General features: G+C 52.7%; 1 protein-coding gene across 2 annotated transcripts in view; it reads right to left on the bottom strand.

Moving 5' to 3' along the window:
• The window catches only part of Adgrd1 (adhesion G protein-coupled receptor D1), a 118,527-nt gene that overhangs the window by 10,445 nt on the left and 86,423 nt on the right, over positions 1–21,659 (bottom strand). For both annotated transcript variants that reach the window (XM_006971374.3, XM_006971373.4), the window contains 5 exons: positions 16,353–16,456; positions 15,224–15,335; positions 14,770–14,923; positions 5,792–5,858; positions 4,185–4,251 (listed from right to left, as the gene is read on the bottom strand). In XM_006971374.3, the coding sequence (XP_006971436.2) occupies positions 4,185–4,251; positions 5,792–5,858; positions 14,770–14,923; positions 15,224–15,335; positions 16,353–16,456 (504 nt within the window). The remainder of the gene's footprint in view (positions 1–4,184; positions 4,252–5,791; positions 5,859–14,769; positions 14,924–15,223; positions 15,336–16,352; positions 16,457–21,659) is intronic.

The raw sequence follows: 21,659 nt of genomic DNA, 5'->3' as shown, positions 1-21,659 counted from the left end.
GGTTGTAATCAAACAGAATTATGGCCTCCCACAGGCAAATGGCCAAGGAGAGAGGGAACCAGGGAAACTGACCCGCTGAGCCTTTGATTTCGGATATCTGGCTTTAGTGGCAATAAGGGAATTATTCCCTTCATTCAAACCCCTGGTCTATGGCACTTTCTTGCAAGACCTTGAGCAGATGAAGCCCTGGGGAACTGCTGGTCCACTGGACAGGTCTACATTTAGCATCATCAAGTTGGATGGTGGGTCCTGATGCTGAGGGGCTCAGTTCTGCTTTTCTCTTTAGATCAAGGTTTAGGTGACTAGCTACTGTCCACAACCTCCTGCACCCACAGCCTAACCGTCACTAGTACAAGTAAAGCTACACGTTCCAACACACACACACACACACACACATCCTACTTTCTAAAATGGCTTCACTTGAAAAGTTTGCAGGCCAGCCTGGCAGTGGGGGTGTACCCTTTTAATCCCAGCACTCAGGAGGCAGAGGCAGGCAGATCTCTGAGTTCGAGGCCAGCCTGGTCTACAGAGTGAGTCTCAGGACAGCCAGGGATACACAGAGAAACCCTGACTCGAAAAACTGGGCTTCAGAGAGGTTTCTGCAGTTAAGAGAATGTACTGCTCTTGCAAAGGACCTGAGGTTGGTTCCCAGAATCTACATTGGGTACCTCATAACTGGCTGTAACTCCAGCTCCAGGGAATCCAATGCTTCTAGCCTCCTTGGAGACGTGCACTTGCACTCATGTGTATAAACCCACACAGAGATATACACATATACAACATTAAAAATAATAAAAATAAATCTTTAAAACTGTGCTAGCCTTGTGGGGGTGTTTTTAGATGCATATAAAGTCTAGGCATGGGGCAATAATCCCACACTGCTCCCCAGGGAGCCACCATTCAGGAGTATCCACCCCACATTTTCCCATCCATTTCCCACTTGCTTGAGAATAAGTGCCCACGGAGAGCTTTTACACAAATGGGGTCAGGCCACGCTTGACATCCAAAACTTGCTTCCTCCATTTGGAAGTAAGGCGGAGAACTACTGGGTGAATGAGGGCATAGCTCAGGAGGACACAAAATGCCATCCCACCCCTACTCCGGCACCCAGCCTGAGGCCTGGCAGTCAGCAGGACCAGCCACAGCATGCCTCACACCGGGGATTGGCCACCTTTTTCTGCCACGGGCTGGGTAGTGTGAATACCTTCGGCTCTGAAGGCTGCAGCGTCTGCTGCAGAATGTCTCCGCGCCGCAATCTGAACAGCTGCAGACACATTGTAAATCAGCAGGTGTGGCTGTGGCCCAAAACCTGACCTCGAAAGTAGGCGTCACCACGGAGCCCTTAGAGCAGCGGTTCTCAACCTCCCTAATGTGTGACCCTTTAATACAGTTCCTCGTGTTGTGGTGACCCCCTAACCACAACAAATCATTTCCGTGGCTACTTCATAACTGTAATTTTGTTGCTGTTGTGAATCATAGCGTAAATATCTGTGCTTTCTGACAGTCTCAGGCGACCCCTGTGAAAGGGTCCTCCAATTCCCCCAAAGGGATGGCGACCCACAGGTTGAGAGGCACTGCCTGAGAGACTGCCTGCACCTCCTTCTCAGCTTCGACCACACCCCACTCTACAGGAAGGCACCAGATGACCCCCACATTAGCTAGAGCAGCCGGAGGGAGTTTACAGGGCTGCTCTCTCCAAAGCCTCCGCAGATGACGTCAACAGGGGAAGCTTTAAGCATCACATGGTGTGGCTGAGGACTTCTGTCCCTGGGGTTGAGAATGACTGACACTCTGGGAAATGAGCAGGGTGCTCTAGGCAGCGGAACCCCTGGGAGTGACACGCAGCGCTCCATGAGCCTGGGACAAGGGTGCTGGGTTTCTGACGCTAGGGTGAGAAGGATCTGGGCCTTGTGGCCTCAGACCCTGGCTGCCTCTGGCTAGAGGCATACAAAAAAACATCTGTACCCAGAGGTTCTTCCTGGCCCAGAAGATCCGGAGGGTCTGTGTGTTAAAGAAAGAAAAGAAGACGAACCTCGAACATAAGTCCTCTCTTTCTTTGTCCTGGTGCCCCGCTGCCTTCAAGCCAATGGTGTCCCCTGAACCAAGGGGGACTGTGGAGGAGTGGGGACCTCTACCAAGAATGCATTTACATTTTTGGCTGGCATGATAAAGGGTCCTGCTAAACCCCAGACAGTAGGGAGACTTGGCACCACCTCTTGCCCAAGCCTCTGTGAGCCACCCCCCCCCCGAAACAACTAACAATGGCAGCTGACCCTCCTGTAGGCCTGGGCACAGCACAGCTCTAGCATGGGAAGATCCACAGCACTGTGATATGTTGTGGTCTCTACACGGAGAGCTGCTAATGGGAAGAAAACCATATGAAGGCCAGAGCTCTTTTCGGACATGCCTGGAGGGGGTTGGGCTCCACCTCATCCCTAGTCTAGACTTCTCGGTCCTCCTTGAAGGTGATTCCCACACTAAATAGGACCCCCTCTAGACCCTGTGAGCCTCCCTGCTGGGTCATAGCTTCCAGCTCCCCTTTGAGGCTTCTTTTCCCAAGAAGCTATGCAAGTTTGCCTGGGATAGCCCCCAAGCCCTGGGAGCTACCTCGGGGGACTGACCTGTAAACGTGGATCCTGGGCCAAGCCTCAGCCAGGACCCAGCCTGGCTAGTAACCTCAAAGCTAGCATGATCTACCCCCTCCACCCCCACCCCACCCTCCAAGGACAGAGAAAATTACTTCCAGGATCCTGGGGCCTATGGACCCTGCCGAGCAGACTTTCCAGTGGGAAAAGGTTCGGCAAGAACGGAGTACAGCAGGAACTGTGATGGTCATGTGTTTAGCAGGAGCCACATGCATAGTGACAGTGCCTGGCCTCCCCGCCCCAAAGGGCACTGTGATGACAGTTCACTCTCTGCCCTCTGTAGACCCTCAGCCAAGAAAGGCGCCATTGTGCCCATTAGCACGAGAGGGCATCAAAGGGATTTCTATGAAGAAGCATCAGCCCAGCCAGCCATTCAGCAACTCCCGCAGTTTCCTTTATAATTAACTACCAGAGTCCTGCCTCAAACAGTGCTACCGAATGGGGATGGTCACGCAGATTCATAGTCTGGAAAAGGAGAGGAGAGGGATGGGGTTATGGCCTTCTTGAAGTGTGTGTGTAGGTGGGGGGGGGCGGGGCTCAGATGTGGTCCAAGACTTCCCAGAGGTCACCTCATTCTTTATCTGGTGAGATGTGAAGTCTGACATCACCTGAGATGTGAGGACAGTGTTGTCGACCCCCCCCCCCTACCCGCTCTCAGGGTGGGGCTGGGACACCCCATCTTGGGGGTAGCAAACCAGCTTACTGAAGGCCAATGTATCTCTCTACAAAGGGTATCCTTTGGCACTGGTCAGCACTGGCCCCCCGGAGCCTATGAAGACTACAACCCCCTACAAAGGTAGCAGGGTGGAAGGCAGGATCTCCAGGACCCCAGTTATGACTCAGTCTAGGCAGGAAGCCCTTCCCAGAGTGGGCTGGTGGTGGTGTCCTGACCCCTATGACTACACCAAGTTTGTTCTGTGAACCCCCACACCCCCACAGACATGAGCCTCGGCACACAGGCACTGGGGTCAGCAGGAGGATGTAGCCATGGTTACGAGAATGCTGTATGGGTCTGGCTGCCCTGCTCGCTAACCCTGGGGCAACTGCCACAGAGAATAGCCAGCCACAGGGAAGAGAAAGAGCTCCCCAGCCTCGGGCGGGTGTCATGTGGCTGATAGCTGTCTGTAGGCCCCAGACTGTCCCCCACGCTGTCACGTGTCTTCATCTCATGACATGAATCTTCACTTATATGTAGGGTTCCCACAAGACCCTCTAGCATCCCAGCCTTGGGGTGCTGGGGCTCTCTGAGAATTCTGTGCATGCCTCTGGGCCTGAGCTCAGCAGAGGTACACTGAGGACTTGTTGGGATTGCTCCAAACTCAGGGTCTTCATGAGGCTATGGTAAGCCAAGGCTCAGAGTCACTCGCCCCGCCTCCCCCCCCCAGCGGGGGGGGGGGCCGGGGAGAGAACAGGAAGTATAAAAGATAAATGGCAGCATGATGCTATATCTTGGGGTGTATCTTCAGGGAGCCTGGCACAGTCCACGTGACCCTGCCCCTGGCCTGCCTGGCTCTGCCCATGAAGTGGGGGGAGACTTACCACAATGACCAGCAGGGCAGGGCCCACAAAGGCCCAAATGGCACCACTTCCCAGGGACAGCCAGCAGCTGTGGAGAGGGAAGAGTTACTTCAGCAACCTTGTCCACCCTCCACAGAGGCACCTCCACCCCAGTGGGCCTCAGCCACGACAATGGCAGGGCCACAGCCCGGTGAGAGAATTCATCGGCTCTCGGTGCCGCTATGACACCCACTCTGCAACCCAGTCACTTCCGTGGTGATCTCATGGGTCTTTGTCTCGGAGAGGATGTCTCGGGATCGATGCCTGGGTCAGCCATCTCGGCGGAGTTCAGCCAAAGCACAGAGTCGATTTCTGTTTCATTACCACAGTAAACAAAAAGGCCTCACCGGGGACTGGCTCCGGGTCTTTGCAGAGCGAATCAAATATTAGCCAGGAAGGGACCTCCAGTGGGGTTCAGGGAACTGGCTGGCCACCTGCCCATCTGCCCTGGGCCTGCTGGTTCACTACACCCCCATGGAACCCTAGCACAAAAAAAAGGTTCCAGTGCGTCCCAGCAATGGCTGGCTCTAACATGCTGGGGTATAGTGACTAGGAATGTGGTAGTCCACCTGCAGTTCTCAGAGACATGGCCCCTAACTCAAGTGAGATGGCCATCTTCCCCACGGGGCTCCATGACCTCCCAGTGCAGGGGTGGAGTCCAGGAATGTCATCTTTTCAATCCTGGACGCTCTAATGTGCCTTCCTCCTGACATGATTAGGACCCACAGAGACCCCAGGAAAAAAGGCAGCCCAGGCCTCCCAGCCAGGCAAGGGCTACAAGACCCATCAGCCTGTGCATTCCAGACTGTGTTCATTTGCATACTCTCGTATTTCTTTCAGCCAGATGTTGTATATTATAATACCCAAGAAAGGCCCAAAGGTCACAAACCTGGGCTTCACGGGTGACCAGAGCCGTGCATCTGGGAGAAGCACAGGGATTTAAAAAAAATTCCCATCAGAAGGATCAGTGGCTAAAAGCAATTCCTGCCAGGACTCCGGATGATCTGAGTTAGAACTCCTGGACCCATGTGGTAGAAGGAGGTGACTGACCCCTGAAGGATGCCCTCTGACCTCTAACTGGGTGCCGCGACATCTGTGTACATGTACATATGCACACAAGCACATTTATACACACACACACACACACACACACACACACACACACACACACACACACACACTGAATAAATAGATGCAAAAGGAAAAAGAAACCTGGAACATTATAATACCCACATTGTGGTTCTTTTTTTGTTTGTTTGATACAGGGTTTTTCTGTGTAGTCCTAGCTGTCCTGGAACTCACTTTGTAGACCAGGCTGGCCTCAAACTCACAGAGATCCGCCTGCCTCTGCCTCCCGAGTGGTGGGATTAAAGGAGTGTGCGGCCACCGCCACCTGACTCCCATCATTGGTTCTAAGAGCATAACGGGACTGCTACAGCTCTCTCTGCATGGGCCTGAGGGAGCCGGCCGGTGCCCACTCTGCACCCAGGTGAATGTGGACATCTGAGACTGTGGGCACCTTCCAGTGCTCTCCTCTACAGGAGGCCTGCCAATCATAAGGCATGCTCAGAGGATACGGAGTCACTTACCTGTCACTTGTCCCATAACTGTCCATGGAGAATGACATGGAGATGACGCAGATGAGGAGAGGGCACCCTGCGGAGAGATGGAGATGTCACACACGGCATGTTCCCATCCGCTTCTGTCCACAGATGTGTGTGTTCACTCATGGCTGACATATGCCCTGGGGACTGTGGCTGAGCACTGGGCACAGAGCACTGTTAGATACAAGGAACTTGTAGGCTAAGCCAGAGGTTACACATGGTCACACTTACACAGCACCTTATTTTGGTTCTACCTAGGAGCCTAGGGGTCTTCTGTGCAAGGCTTTGGGGCAGGGTGGCCCATAGTGACAAGAAGGGACGCTAGGTGTCCTCTGTTTGGGCCGTGAGTCCTAGCTAGGTCAAGTTGACCCACAAGAAGCATGTAGGAGCTGTTGAGGGCATTTTGTGTATGTTAACAGGGATGTGTGCCCTGGACATTCAGTAGACAGAGGCACAGTCCTCTGCTGAACACCCCACATGCCACAGGTTGGCTCCCTGTGCTGGTATGAATAGGAATGGCCCCCACAGACTCATGTATTTGAATGCTTGGCCCGCAAGGAGTGGCACTATTAGGAGGTGTGGCCTTGTTGGAGTAGGTGGGGTCTTGTCAGAGGAAGTGTGTCACTGTGGTCTTAATATGCCAGCTTTGAGGTCTTAATATGCTCAAGTCAGGCCTAATGGGGCAATCTCCCGCTGCCTGTGGATCAGGATGCAGAGCTCTTGGCTCCTTCTCCAGCACCGTGTCTGCCTGCACGCTGCCATGTCCCGCCATGATCATAATGACTAAACTTCTGAAACTGTAAGCCAGCCCCCAATGAAATGTTTTCCTTTGTAAGAATTGCTGTGGTCATTGTCCCTACTCACGGCAATAAAAGTCTAAGATACTCCCTAAGGGAACATGAGTTGAGAAACCACTCCAAAGCTAGACTAGACTATCAAATATACGGTCCCCATACTGCCAGTGTTTGAGCCCATAACTCTCTAGCCAGCCATTCTCCTCCACATCTATGGGGCCCAGAGGCTGACTCCTTCTTGGCTTTCAGGCTTGTGACCCATGACTGGCTCAGTGGGCCACCAATCCCCGTGGCCACAGCAATGGATTGAAAGATGGGCATGTGGCCTGGATGAACCAATCAGACTCCAGCAGGGACTCAAAGGCGAGACTGCCTTTGATACTGGGAAGAGAGAACTCTCTCCTCATGGGGTTGCAGAGAGGGCAAGGACATTGGTGGGACAGGTGGGGCTTGTGCAGCCACCTTGGCACCATGGGGAGTTAAGGCAAGCTCAGGGTACTGCCAGTGAGGATATCAAGAAAGGCAAATGTGTGTTGTGGAAGCCCACGGTTCAAGACCCGAATTTGTCACCAAAGATTTATATGAACCATTAAATTCCCTTTGTGCCTAAGCCACTTTGAGCTGGATTTGTTTTTACAAAACCTCGTCAGGCTTCTGGAGAGGTGGTGGAAGTGAGGTCGAAGAACAAACTAGAAAAACATCTAGACCAACAATTCCCACGGCATTCTGTCTTCCTGCCAAGAAAGAACTCCGGGTCAAACTGCTCTTAAAGCCAGCCAGCCCAGAGAGAGCTGACTGCTCCCTGCACTTTAAAAGTTCAGAGGATTGATATATTATATATATTCAGATGTGAGTCTCCACCAGGAGGAAGTTGCTCAGCATTCTTTAGCTCAGGCATGGCGTGGGGTTTCACTCTGGAAACATGGCTGTGCTTCCCAACCCCCACCCCCAACACACACACACCTGAGCTTTCAGGCCTGATCCCTCTCAAATTTTGCAAACATTTCCTGCCACTCAGCATTTCTACAGGCTTAGGATCTGGTACCCTTTGCCGCCTCTGCAGGGGGTGGGGGGGTTGGGAGTGGCAAAGAGACCAAAGACCTGGCTCTGCCCAGCAGTGGTGGCGCATGCCTTTAATCCCAGCACTCGGGAGGCAGAGCCAGTATATATATATATATATATCCCTTTCTTTTTCCTTCCCTCCTTCCTCCTTTCTTTCTCTTTCTTTCTTTCTTTCTTTCTTTCTTTCTTTCTTTCTTTCTTTCTTTCTTTCTTTCTTTCTTTCTTTTTCTTCCTTCCTTCCTTCCTTCCTTCCTTCCTTTCTTTCTTTCTTTCTTTCTTTCTCTTCCTTCCTTCCTTTTCTCCTCCTTCTTTTTCTTCTTCTCTCTCTCTTTCCCTTCCTTCCTTCCTTCCTTCCTTCCTTCCTTCCTTCCTTCCTTTTCTGCTTTGGGAATCTGATTGTGTGTGTGTGTGTGTGTGTGTGTGTGTGTGTGTGTGTGTGTGCGCGCGCGCGCATGTGCGCACGCGTCTTTTTTGATCAGAAATTAAGAAGAAAAGTTCACAGATGGACAAACCAGGAGAGTGGACACAGACAAGAGACAACAAAGGGAAGAAGCCTGAGTTGTGGGATCAAATGACACCTGGCTCCCTTCCTGAAGTCACACCAGACCTGCTGTGCAGCCTCGGGGAGCTGGCTGAACCTCTCTGGGCCTCCGTGGCCTCGTGGTTTATGAAATGGAGTCTGCGGAGTGCTCACATGGGGCTGTTGCAAGGACCACATGAGATGCACGGGAACAGTAAAGCCCTTGGTGTGCGACGCTGATCCCTGTCGGAAGCAGCATCCTGGATGACTCAGATTCCTCACCTGCTCCCACCAATGTCTCATCCGAAAGTGTCTTCCCCCAAACCCCAGCTAACTTGTGCCACCCTTCTGTGGGCCATCTGGAGTTCTTCTGGCCCTGTCACCATAGACATATTCTCTCTGGGTCGAGATGCACTCCTCTTAGGAACATGGTGACCTTTCAGAAGACCCAGCCTAATGCCATCCCTAGAGTTGGCCTCCTAAGATCCCGGTAAGGGTGACAGGCATACTTGGGAACCACTGCTGGCAAGTGCTGGCAAGAACCAACAGAAGACTTGGGCATCTCCCAGGAGATTACTGAGGCCACCTTTCCACGTTTCTGTTGTTCCACATGTGGGAAATGTGCAGTCCGCCCCGTGAGGCTCTTGGGACCTTGTTCTGAGCGGCAGGCAGAAGTGGCGTGTGCTTCTTATGGGTTCAGTACTGAATTCCCAGCACTGGCTCCGGGTGACGACCTCTCCTCTATGGAGTCTGGGTTCTTACCCTCTCATGGGCACTGTTTCTTACAAACCCAACACCAGTGCTCAGCATTTGCACTGGCTGGTGTGACGTCAACTTGACACCAGCTGGAGTCATCAGAGAGGAGGGAGCCTCAGCTGAGAAAATGCTTTCGTGGGATCCAGCTGTAGGGCGTTTTTTTCATTAGTGATTGAAGAGGGGAGGTCCCAGACCATGGTGGGCAGTGCCATCCCTAAGCTGGCGGGCCTGGGTTTTATAGGAAAGCAGACCGAGCAAGCCACTGGGAGCCAAGCCAGTCAGCAGCTCCCCTCCATGGCCTCTGCACCAGCTCCTGCCTCCAGGTTCCTGCCCTGCTTGAGTTCCTGTCATCACTGTTTCTGATGAGGAACCGTTATACGGGACCGCGAGTGAAATAAACCCTTCCCTCCCCAAGTCGCCTTTTGGTCATGGTGTTTCATCACAGCAATAGTAACCCTAACTAGGGTAGCATTTAAACCCAAGCAAAAGCAGGAAGCTGGTTAGTAGTGCAGCACGGCCCAGAAGGCCCTGATTAATAGCCCACCACCACACAGAGGCCGAGGTGGCTTCCTAAATAAAAATGCAGAGGAAGGCAGGCCTGGAATGGACTTCAATGGGGTCTCACCCCAGATGATGGGGGAGTCACAGAAGACATCAAGTGCAATGGAAAACAATAAACCTCGTGACATCTCTCCATGCCAAGTCGGTAATCAAATTCCAGTTGGCTGCATCAAAATGCAGGCACCAGAGTCCCTCATCTTCCCAGGGACACAACCTGGTCCCCTCACTTCCACAAACCCCTGTGCCCAGCTCGGGGCATGGCTGCCAACAAACCTGTAGCTGACTCCACATCTCCTCCTCCTCCTCCTCCTCCCCATCTCAGCTCCCAAACAGGATTGGATTTCTAAAGACTTCGATTATGTGCAGGCTGAAGTGCTACCCGTGAGAGATCCAGGGGGAGGAGGCTATGTTTCCCATGGTCTCTGCCTGCCTCGGGGTCTCCTGGGTCAGCTCCAGTTCCTTCTTCATTAGGGGATGGGGTTAAAAAACCTGCTGCCTGCAGACTGCCTGTACTTAGGCTCGAAGCCAACCCTGCCCTGGCAGGATGAAAGACACAGTTCATGGGCTCCTGATGAAATTAATTAAGGGCAGGATGTTGGGAAGATGGATAGGGGCTGTGGGGGTCAGAGCTGCCTGGAGTTCTATTTGTAGAGAGCTTGTATCAGGGTTGCAGACTGAGTTCTGTGAGGACCACATATGTGGACATCAGAAAATGCCAGTCCCTGCCACATTGGGAAGCAGGATGTCTTGCCTCCTCATTTTTTCAAAGGGGCTTTGCCATTGTAGGTAAGGTCCCTCGGTGTTTTAATATTGGTCAATAGCTCATTTTTCTCCAACACTGGCAGATCAAGTAAAATATTCCTCCAGGGTGGATAGAGTGGATTGTCACACACTCACACATCATCGTACACCCACTCACAACCCACTCACACACCCATCCACACCCCTCTATTCACACACTCACTCATGATTCACCACATGCCATTGCATGTACACACACACACACACACACACACACACACACACACACACCACTCTACCAGCCCTAATCTCTCTACCAGAGTGACCAATTTCCACAAAGAAACCAGTAAGCTGTAGGGAGGTAGTCATCCATGTCTGTTTCTAGAACTTTCCTAACTGAAGTCAGAAGTCACTGGAAGGAGCCACCCTCCAACTTGGGCAATCGGGTGGACTGAGGGAGCAGGTCACACTTGAACCAGCCTCACTGGCGGGCGGGATGGAGAGCAGTGGACACCCAGCCTTGTATCAGACATCCGAAAGCACCCAGCCTAAGCAGTAAGGCAGAATGGAAACCATGGGGACAGCGGGTACCAGCTGCATGGCCTGCAGCAGTAGGAGGTAGCTACCCACCCACATCCTCTGTTCCAGTCTCTCCAGGGAATCCCGGGGAAAGTGTCAAGTGTCAACGCCTCCACTTCAGCCTCAAATAAACGACATTTACCAACTCCAAGCGCACACAGTAAACACGGTTAATCTGCTGTTTGCATAATGAGGGCTGAGACAATTAAACCCATTTGAAGGAAAGGAGAAACAAGCAGCAGGTCTCTGATGCCTGGCCCACGTTCCCCAACAATGGCGAACGTGGCGGGTGCCCAGCCTCAGGGCGACACTGGCAGGAAGTGGATCCACCCGCGCTGGCGGGGGCACCTTGGGATGGTCGAGAGTCCATACAGCCAACAAGCCAAGACTGGGATACTGCGCAGACCATGGCTCAGTGAGACGATGGATGATAAAGGATCCAATTTTTGAAACTTTGAAGTTCCTGTAAACTTTCCTGAGTGTGCAGCAGATTGAGATAAACGGTCTCAAGGACCTCCACAAAAATCACTGTAAGAATAGGGAGACCAGCCGGGCAGCGGTGGTGGCACCCGCCTTTAATCCCAGCACTCGGGAGGCAGAGGCAGGCGAATCTCTGTGAGTTCGAGGCCAGCCTGGGCTACGGAGTGAGATCCAGGACAGGCTCCAAAGCTACACAGAGAAACCTTGTCTTGAAAAAAAATAAAAAATAAATAAAAAAGGCTAGGGAGGCCAGGGACACTTGAGTGGCTTACTGCTTACTGGCTCAGCCCTTCCTATGTTCCCGGGCCTGCAGGGTATTCATAGGGGGCAGAGCCAAAATCCCCAACCCTCAGCTCTGCATTGGAAAGCTCCATTCTAAGGAAGCCATTGACACCCACGCTGCTTGACACCCTCCACCCCCAGCCCGAAGTGTGTTTATCCACAGAGATGTGGCAGCTCTCTGGGTCCTACCTCAGCTGACTCTCAGGGTAGAGAGGAACACTCTGCTGACCAGAGACCGCTGTCCCTTCCCAGAGCCCTATGAAGAACAGCATGACACCAGGTGGCCACTGTCCTCCCTCTGTTCCTGCACTCTCATACCCTGCTAGGAAATGTCAGGCCAGGACTAGCTTCAAGCAGTCAAGTAAACAGAGCAGCGAGCCAGCCAGAGGCAGGTCAGCACTGGAGGATGCTCAGAGCCTTGAACGATCTCATCCAAAAACACCAAATACTCAGCCAAGGTTCTAAGTCATACAGGACAGCAGAAAGTGTGGTCCACACAAAATAAAGGTAGATGAGAAACTGCCTGGGAGGGGCCAATGTCATTGAAGACGTTGAGAGAACTGACCAAAGCCACCAGCAGATGTGACGGCTATGGCTATGTCTCTTCCGAGTATCAGACAGCAGATGGGAATTTTTTTTTTAAGGAGAAACAAGGATCAGATGGACACTCTGGAACTGAAAAGTATAATCATTGAAATGGAAGCTTCCCTGGAGGAGCCAGCAGGGGCCAAGCAGCAGGAGGAAGAGTCTTGGGGACTCAAACACCACACAGACTATGCCACATGACGATCAGAGCAAACAGGAGCCAACAGAGTCCCCAGAGAAACGGTGACACCCTAGGATTTCTGCCAGGGGGCCGGGGAGCGCCAGAAAGGAGAGAGCAGAGCGAAGCAGGTGTCTGAAGACATCAACAGCTGATAAGGACCAGGAAGAATGCCAGAGAGCCAGGGAGCGCAGGAGGGAGGCAGCCTGGACGCGACTGAGTGCAAAGGCTGAAAGCAAGTGAAACCGCTCAACAGCACAGGAGAAAAGCAGCCCTTCAGCTCCAGGAGCTGTCAGGATAAAGAGCAGACTTCAGGGGAACAGTGGAGACAGAGGTAATGAGGGACCACAAAGCGACCCAGGGAAAATAATCTGGGTCCAGCACAACCACCTTGTAAGATGAAGGTGAGACTGATGTGGCTGGATAAATAACCATCCCATCCAAGCATGCGATTAGAAGGCCTGCCTCGCCAGCCGCAGAAAGGAAAGAGAGTGCTCCGGGATGAGATCCAGCATCAGAAGGGGAAGAGAGTACTCCAGGATGAGAACCAGCATCAGAAGGGGAAGAGAGTGCTCCAGGATGAGAACCAGCATCAGAAGGGGAAGAGAGTGCTCCAGGATGAGAACCAGCATCAGAAGGGGAAGAGAGTGCTCCAGGATGAGAACCAGCAGCACCAAAGACAGCGACATGCACAGACATGCACATCAGTGCAGACACAATGACACATGCATGCACACCTACAGCAACACAGACACACACAGAGACACACAAACGCATGGACACACATAGAAACATAGATCTACACACACACCACACACACACACACACACACACACACACACACACACACACACAGAGCACCGATAAATTACGGAATTATAAGCAACAGTAGAGCTGTGTGCCCTCTTTTTTTTTTCCTTCCTCAATTGAGTTAAAAAGCAATAATATCAAATGACATTTATAGAACTGCATTATTAGGCCCATAACAAATAGAAATGTAATAAGCTTCCGAGGCACACCAGAGAGGGAGGGTGACGACGCTGTGCTGGAGCACGGTGACAAAGCCAGATGGCAATTCAGACTCACGGGGACAAACGCCGAGGGCCAGACACGGTGCGTCCAATAGGTAATAGGACAAACGCCCCATCTCCTTTCTTGGCTTCTTTTAGCAAGGCGGGGTTGATAAAGTTATATTACAGCCTGTGCCCCCCCCCCCCTGCAGATGTGATATGTGTAGCAATAACCACAGAAAGAGGAATAAAGTAATAGAACCACTTAAAAGCAGCGTTTCCGTGTTGCGCTGTAATTTAGTAAGAACATAAAATAGATTTTAATATGCTGAAATGCATACAGTAAGCACGGGGGCAACCACTAAGAAAACAACCCAGAAATACGGTGGAAAACTCATTAAGAGAATTAAAACGGTGCGCAGGAAAACACCCACTTAATTCAAAAGGAGGCAAAAGGGGAGACGCAGGAACAGAACAAGTGATGTCAGTACCTCGTTTCAAGTAATGGGCAGAGCAAAGAGAGGAAGGATCTAGGCCAAAACAGAGGACCCGAATGTCACCTTGAGCCAGCTAAGCCTGACACTGATAGAACACACCATCCAACAGCGGAGAGCACATTCTTCCCAAGATGACGGAACATCAATAAGCCGCGAGACAAACCTTGATATGTTCGAAAGTCATGCTGACTGTTCCCATCTTCACCAATGTCACCCCACAACCTGATCCCCCCATCCCATCCCATCGCCACCCGATCCCACTCCATCTCCACCTGATCCCACTCCATCTCCACCTGATCCCACTCCATCTCCACCTGATCCCATCTCCACCTGATCCCATCCCATCTCCACCTGATCCCACTCCATCTCCACCTGATCCCATCCCATCTCCACCTGATCCCATCCCATCTCCACCTGATCCCATCTCTACCTGATCCCATCTCCACCTGATCCCATCTCCACCTGATCCCACCCCATCTCCACCTGATCCCACCCCATCTCCACCTGATCCTATCCCATCTCCACCTGATCCATCCCATCTCCACCTGATCCCACCCCATCTCCACCTGATCCCATCCTATCTCCACCTGATTCCACCCCATCTCCACCTGATCCCACCCCATCTCTTTTTTTTAATTCTTGAAGACTAAAACATTTTAATTCCAAATTGTATAGTTAACTGTATTGCATCTAGAACCTTCTAGTTACAGTATATGACTAACCCACTGTTTACCTCTCTAAAGGCATGCCACCCCATCTCTTTATGACCCATCTCATCTCCCCCAAAACCTGTCCCACATTCACCCACTCTGCCTCATTGCCACTAAGACCCTCTCCGTCACACCCGGCCCACCTTCTCCCTCCCAACTCATCTTAATTGGTTCAACCCCTACCATCTGCCCCGCCCCTACCACATACCCCAGCCAATCCCATAGTAGTAGAGATGCTTGCTGTCCTCTGACCCGAAGACCTTTATCACCATGCTGTAGAGATGCAGTCCCTCCACCAGCATCCAAGCAAAGGCACTCAGGAAGAAGTAGTGCAGGAGAACAGCCAGTACCTGGCACGGGACCTGGAAGCCAAGCAAAGACGCAGGGTGAGGCCATGGAGTGCACAATGGCCGTGCTTAGGTTTTTCTTCCCAGTGTCTATTTCCTGGACACCTCTAGTCACATGACCCCACTTTCATCCTGGGGAGCCAAGGCTCAGTTTCTCAGTCCCAAGGTCTTCTACAGCCTCTGACTCTGCCACTCACTCATGCCCACTCCTAGCACCGGAACTCAAGAAAGGACCCCCAACAAATCCTCTCCCCAATGTCTCACCTAGGTGCAGAGGGAGGTGCAGCTGAGGGGTGGGGATCAGCACCTACTCACCGTGCCAGGCTCCACACGGAAGCTGATGAGCAGCAGAACCTGGGCCACCAGGACAGCAAAGGACAGGTTGGCATGGATGTGGTAACGCTGGTTCCGAATGGTACTGACAGAACTGAAGACAGAGAGGCGAGTGTGAGTCCCGGAGCTCAGCCTTGACATCCGATCCCCATTCTGGTCCCCTACCTTTGAGAAACCATCGGTATCTTTATGGCCTCTACTCCTCCAAGCTGTCGCTACCTGCTTGGACCCTCAGCAGCTCCCTATGACTCTTGGCTAGCATCCCAGGTCCTTCCATAGATCCAACCACCCTGCACAGCCTGAGCCCTGCATGGCAGTCCAGTGGTTCTTCTAACATCCCTGGGCCATCTTCTGTTTCTCACCCTCCACCCTGGAGGGGGTGGGGAGCAGGGACACTCATCTGAATTCTGAATTAGAACCCGCAGAATATACACCCCATGACATCATCAGCATCATTGAGGGCAGCAGGGAGGGAGAGAACTACTTGGGATACAGGAGAACGGTTGCAGGACCTGCCATCCTTTTCTAGTCATTCCTGGCAAGGCTCTGCCTGTAGGCTTGGATGGCCACCAACAGGGAGAGTTTCCTAGCCTCCCCAGCCCCCCGCCCCAAGATGCTCACCTCTGTACTGTCTCCTTGTACATGGCAGACTGCACAAGAAAGCATTATTTATTCTTTGGCTTTCTCGGTTATTGATGGGCCCCCATCCAAAGGCACTTGTGCATGACTTGGCCTCAAAATCAGACATCATAGCTTGCTGAGGAGGGGAGAGTCAAGGATACCTGTGCTAACTCTTGCCTGGCTCAGATCCCCCCCAGAACTCCTCAAGTGTCGATGTGGGACTTTCCAGACCTTTTTAGTATGTCTAAAACCTAGTGACCCCACTCCACAGGCCCTGCTATTTCTTTGTATCTTCCCTGCACCTCAGATTTTGAAAGTGAATGTCACTGGAGAACAGTCACATTGTCACATCTGGACCCCACCTAGCATGGCTGGGATATACCCCCAGGGTCTTTAAAGCCAGAGAGAGGTATGACCAGAGTGGTAGGATGCACAGATATTTCCAGTAAGTTGCTAGGCCTCCTGGGGACACAAGGAGAGGGTGACTCACGACAGGACTGCAAAGGTGACCAGCGTGGCAGCCAGACAGAGAACCGACAGAGAGCAGCCAATGTAACTGATGGACGACAGCGCCACCTGGTGTCCACGTGTGAGCTGCAGGAACAGAACAAGGTGTGGGTGGGTGGCCTTGGACCCCATTCCAATGGCCGGGAGGGTGCCACATGATGCCATAGCGCTGACCCTGTGATAATGACCCCCAAAGCCTGCCTCCTGCCCCAGTCACAGGCAGGAGTCTACTGGAGTCCTACTGGACTTTAGGGTTGACATGACCCATGCTTCAGATTGCTTGGCTTCCTGACTTAGGCTACCTGACCTCTTCTACTACAACACCCCCCAGGCTCAAGTCCGTTCAGCCATGTCTGAATGGGTGACCTAGGGTGACCAGAGACATATGCCTCCACTGGCTATGAAATGCAGGAGATAACAGTGATGGGCTTGAAGCGGGGAGTGGGGTGTGTGTGTCAATGGATTCGCAGACATGAAGGACTCAGGAAGACCACTCACCGCATGTTAGATGAGAGGCTATACTGACTTGCAGAAGAAGGTCAGTACCCTCCCTGGCCCTCAGTTTAAGAGCATCGCTAGCCCCCAAACTGACAATATGCTTTTCCTCATTGGCAGATACATGCCAGCCCTTGGTACCTTCTCTTGAGTCGACACCCACTTGGTCACCTGGATGGACATCTGTTGTGACAGATCATCTCTCATGGCAAAACAAGACATGTGTAAAGAGAATCTGCACCCCACTAGAGCCCAGCAGCCCATACCTGAGCATTCCATCCATGCCCTAGCATCCGGTACCCATCTCTGTTTTGTTGCACCTGGTTCCTTCTCATCTGTGGCTCTCAGAGATGATGTCCAAGTTCCAATGGATGCTAAGATCCCTCCATGCTGTTCTCTGGCCCTGGACAGAGGCCAGGTACAGCCAGACCTTGAGAGACTCCATGGTTCCCTGGGCATGGTTCTCTAGCTTGGTGACGGTCCCTTATCTTAGTCAGCTCTAGCATTTGCTGACCACAGGCAGGAGCCTTGCTAGGGCTGAGCCTGGGCTGTCATTATTCTGTGTCCCATGGAGGTGGATACACAGTGCAGGTGCAGGTGGGCATGAGCCACCTAGCTGCTGTGGCAGAATGGAGGTTCCCTGACCTCTCATGGGGTTCATCAGACACGGAGTCTAGGCCCCCTCCAACTTAGGTCACCTCATAAGAGCCAACTAGGGGGTCCAGGGCTCCAACACTTCCTCCTAGGAACCAGGAGTCTCTGTATCCCATCAGCCACCTGGCTGACCGGGAAAACAAAGCGTCTATCTGTCCTTCACAGTGAACAAAATTCAAGACTTTCATCAAAAGCCAGGAGACTCCTCAGGGCTAATGAAGTGGCTAAGATGTCAATCACGACAGGGAACTAACTACCTTCCTGGCTATAGGGCAGAAGCCAGGACCTGGAGTCCTGGTGGGACTTGGAGCCACAGCAGGATACAGTCACTCTCCTAAGAAGCACTTGTAGCCCACAGTAATATTAAACAAAACAAAACAAAACAAAACAAAACCCTATTGGTCTCTTTCCCCATCATCTGCACTGGCTGTCAGGAACTAAGACCAGCCTGCGGTGCAAAGCCAGGCGAGGATGGAGGTAGGGAACCCATGGAGCAAAGACCCAGGGCCAGGTGTGACATAGGCTCTCGGGACTGAGTCCTTCATGAACACTAGAAAATAAGGACCCTCTCCCTGGGCTGGCAGGTCCTGACCCCAAAAGTGCTGGGGGAAGGAGGACCTGCAGGCAAAGGTCCCCCTGTTTTCCAGTTCATCCCCAAAAGCACAGCCAGGCAGCTTGAGACAGTGGGATGGGATTTAGCATTAAACTTCTTGGTCTTCGGGTCCACCAAGAGGACTTAGCCCACAGCACTCAAATGGGGACGGGAAGGGTGTGTGTGACATCTCACCCTTGTCTGAAATGGCTGGAGAGAGGACCACCACTGAAGCATGCCCCCCATGGAGGTCAGAGTCCTGGGGAGACACGGCAGTGGGTCACATGAATGTGGCTGGATCTGTATGCACCTAGGCGGAGCAATCGTCAAGATACACGGATTCCTTTGTAAGAAGGGAGCAATCTTCACCCTTTGTTCGGAGAACAAAGAGGTGCTTGCTGCTGGCTCAGACGGCGGCATGTCGGTGATGATGGGAAAGCCTGCGTGCGTGCATGCGTGCGTGCGGGACCCAGGAGACGGGAGAGAGAAGGAGAGGGGGAGATGTTGGTTTGCTCTCTGCCTGGTGTGTATAATTTCTATAGGCCCCACAGAGAATTCCTCCACTTCCTCACGCATCTTCCATCTGGTCCTTGGACCTCTATGGGGCGCCCTGTCCATAAGGAGGCCGGAACCTAGCCAGAGCTGCCCACGCTGGCCATCCTCAGCCCTTTGCTCCATTTTGGGCCCTCTAGGATGGAGACTTCCTTCTGCCTCATCTGTCCTGTCCCTGCACCTAGAGCCACCAAGCCTACCCCTGCCCCTTGGGGGATGGGGCCCCATTCTGAAGGCAGCCTCCTCCTGAAATAGGATCCCAGAAGAGGCAGACAGCCCCCCATCTGGAGAAAGCTCCTGCCCCCCACAGTTTTGGAGCAGCTGATTCTTAATGAAGATTCTAGGATAACATCAGTACCATCCATGTCTCTATTTCAACTGCGGCATCCCGGGCCTGGCTAGAGGAGCTGATGTCGGGGAGTCAGAAGGTGGACCCCAGAGTAAGTAATGAGGGTGGGGCTCCCCAGAGGTTACCCGGCAGCCTTTTATACACTTCGCTTTCATCTCCTCTGTCCCAGGTGCCCTCTTCTCTCCTTCCCTTCCTGACCCTCCTAAGAGCAGTTTGCACAGTTACCTCTTCTGTGACTTCTAGGCTCATTGCCATGGCCCAGGAGCCTCCCCAGAGCCTGAAGGAAAAGATACCTGACAGGGAGCAGCCAACAGGGAGGCTACCACAGGGAGAGAGTGAGACAGGATGGGGGCCAGACACGAACTTGAAGGGGGAGGCCACGGGAGGGGACAGGACAAGGAGTAGAGAAGATGAGGAAGAGGAGAGTCTGCTCTGAGGCCTCTAGCCTGCACATAATTAGTGCCCTTCCACGAGTGACATTGGCATCCGGTATCCCCTTCAGTCACTCCCTGCTTTGTTACTGAGGCAAGGTCTCATGCTGAAGCCAGAGCCAAATGGGCCAGCCTCGTTAGCCAGCTTGCACCAGGGATTCATCTGTGCCCATTCAGTTTTTCTTTGGGTGGCTAGGGACCTAAACTCTAGTCCCCACCCACTTCCAAGGCTGACATTTGAATGTAAGAGGTCACAGTCCTAGAGGGAGTGGCTAGACCTGCCCCCACTCCTACCCCACCCCCCACCCCCACCCCATACTCCTCTGTCTACCCCACGAGCCCTCACAAACATCCCTAAGGACATCCCTAAGACTCTCATGCTCCCAGCTCATTCTGTGCCAGGCATGGAGTTCAGAGGCTGGGGGCTCAGGGCTGGGTGTTAGGGGGTGATGGCGGGTTCCAGAGACGGAACCCTCAGAGGCATGCTCAGGGTTAGGGACTCAAGGTAGGGTGCTGAGGCTGGGTTCCCAGGCTGCATAGTGCCCACTCCTTCTCCTTCTGATATCTGCCATGGGCCTCCAGAAGCAAGTCCTGTCCCCTCCCCCCACCCCTCCTCCACCCCCCACCCCCCCACCCCACCCCCCGCACCCCGCTCTGCTGCAGATGGTAGTGGAACGGAGGCTCAGAAGACCCACACAGCACACGGCAGGGAGGAACCCTGTGTGTCCCAATAGCTGGCACAGTTGACTTATAGAGGGCCCAGCACTGAAGACCCACAGCCCAGGACAGGGACATTTCCTGGAGGTTGCCTACGCATAGACGACGCGTAGAGCCTGCTCGTGCCCAGTCCTCATATATGCCCCCAGCCCCAAGAAACATCCATGGATCCCTGGCTATGCCACGTTTCTGGAACCACAAAAGCGGCTCACACAGTGGCTGGACTGGTCTCATCATCCCTTGCTTTCACACCTACACACAGGCCCCCTTCGTGGCTGTAGATGACCGCCACTATCTTGGATCCAGGCTAGAGATGGTGCAATGGCCGTGAGTGGAAAGGGGTTCCATGACAGCACCCATACACACACACACACAACACACGCAACGCCAGCTTCAGGGCAGCATTGTGTGGCCTGGCTGTGCCCTTTCTTTCCCACTGTGGCCAGATTTAGAAATGCCCCAAAAATACCCCCTGGCATTGGTTTCAGGACTGGATCCCTCTGAGTCAGCGACCACAAACTCGATGTCCTTGAAGTGCCTGGAGAGACGGCATGCAGGAGACTAGCTGAGGCTCCCACTCAGAGGAGCATGCGGGGCCACTCTGCCCAAAGATCACTCACCCTTCATCTCAGCCCCTCGGGGTGGCCAGGACATCCTCCCCTCCAGACAAGAATGAAAAGTGTTGCCGTCTTCGGCACAAACTGAAGGTGAACAGCTACTGACCATAGTAGGGGAAAGTGATGGAGATAAAGATGATCTGGACCCGTGAACCCTTTCCCTGAAGGGACCAAGATAATGCCTCTATCCCCTCCAATATCATTTCTGGTCAAATTCAGCTCAGTGTGGCTGGGTCTTCTTCTCTTTAATTAAATTTAACTAATTTTTCCACCCCACCCCCCATCTCTCTCACAGTGTGTGTGTGTGTGTGTGTGTGTGTGTGTGTGTGTGTGAAAGGCATGTGTATGGTGCATGTGCACATGTGTGCTTACATGTAGAGACCCAAGGTTGATTTCAGAAATCTTCATCCCTCTTCCACCTTATTTATTGAGTCAGGGTCTCTCAATCAAACCCAGAGCTCTCCCTCCCATAGACCTAGTCTAGCTAGCTTGCTTGCTCTGGGGATCCCATCTCCACTGTCCAAGGTTGGAATGACAGGTGGGCCACCACCCCCATGTGACATTTATGTATGTTTCCGGGGAAGTGAACGCTCATCTTCATGCGTGCAAGGCAAGCGTTTTAACCACTAAGCCGCCTCCCTAGCCCTGTTTTGCTTTCTAAAAACCAGAAATCGAGACTTTCAGGTCAAGTATCTGAAGCATGGCATTCTGATGTGAGAGCCAAGCCTTCCATATTCACACATCATGAATACTTGAATGGCCAAGGTCAGCCTCAGACCACATTCTAGAATCTCCTGGAACACCATCCTGGGGTCTCCTGAGACATCATCCCATGGTCTCCCAGGGAATCATCTTGGGGCCTCCTGAGATATCCTGGGTTCAC

This window comes from Peromyscus maniculatus, chromosome 23, assembly GCF_049852395.1.
Source record: "Peromyscus maniculatus bairdii isolate BWxNUB_F1_BW_parent chromosome 23, HU_Pman_BW_mat_3.1, whole genome shotgun sequence".
NCBI classification, from domain to species: Eukaryota; Metazoa; Chordata; class Mammalia; order Rodentia; family Cricetidae; genus Peromyscus; species Peromyscus maniculatus.
Note: the sequence above shows the minus strand (reverse complement) of the source record. Positions and strands in the feature narration are given on the sequence as shown.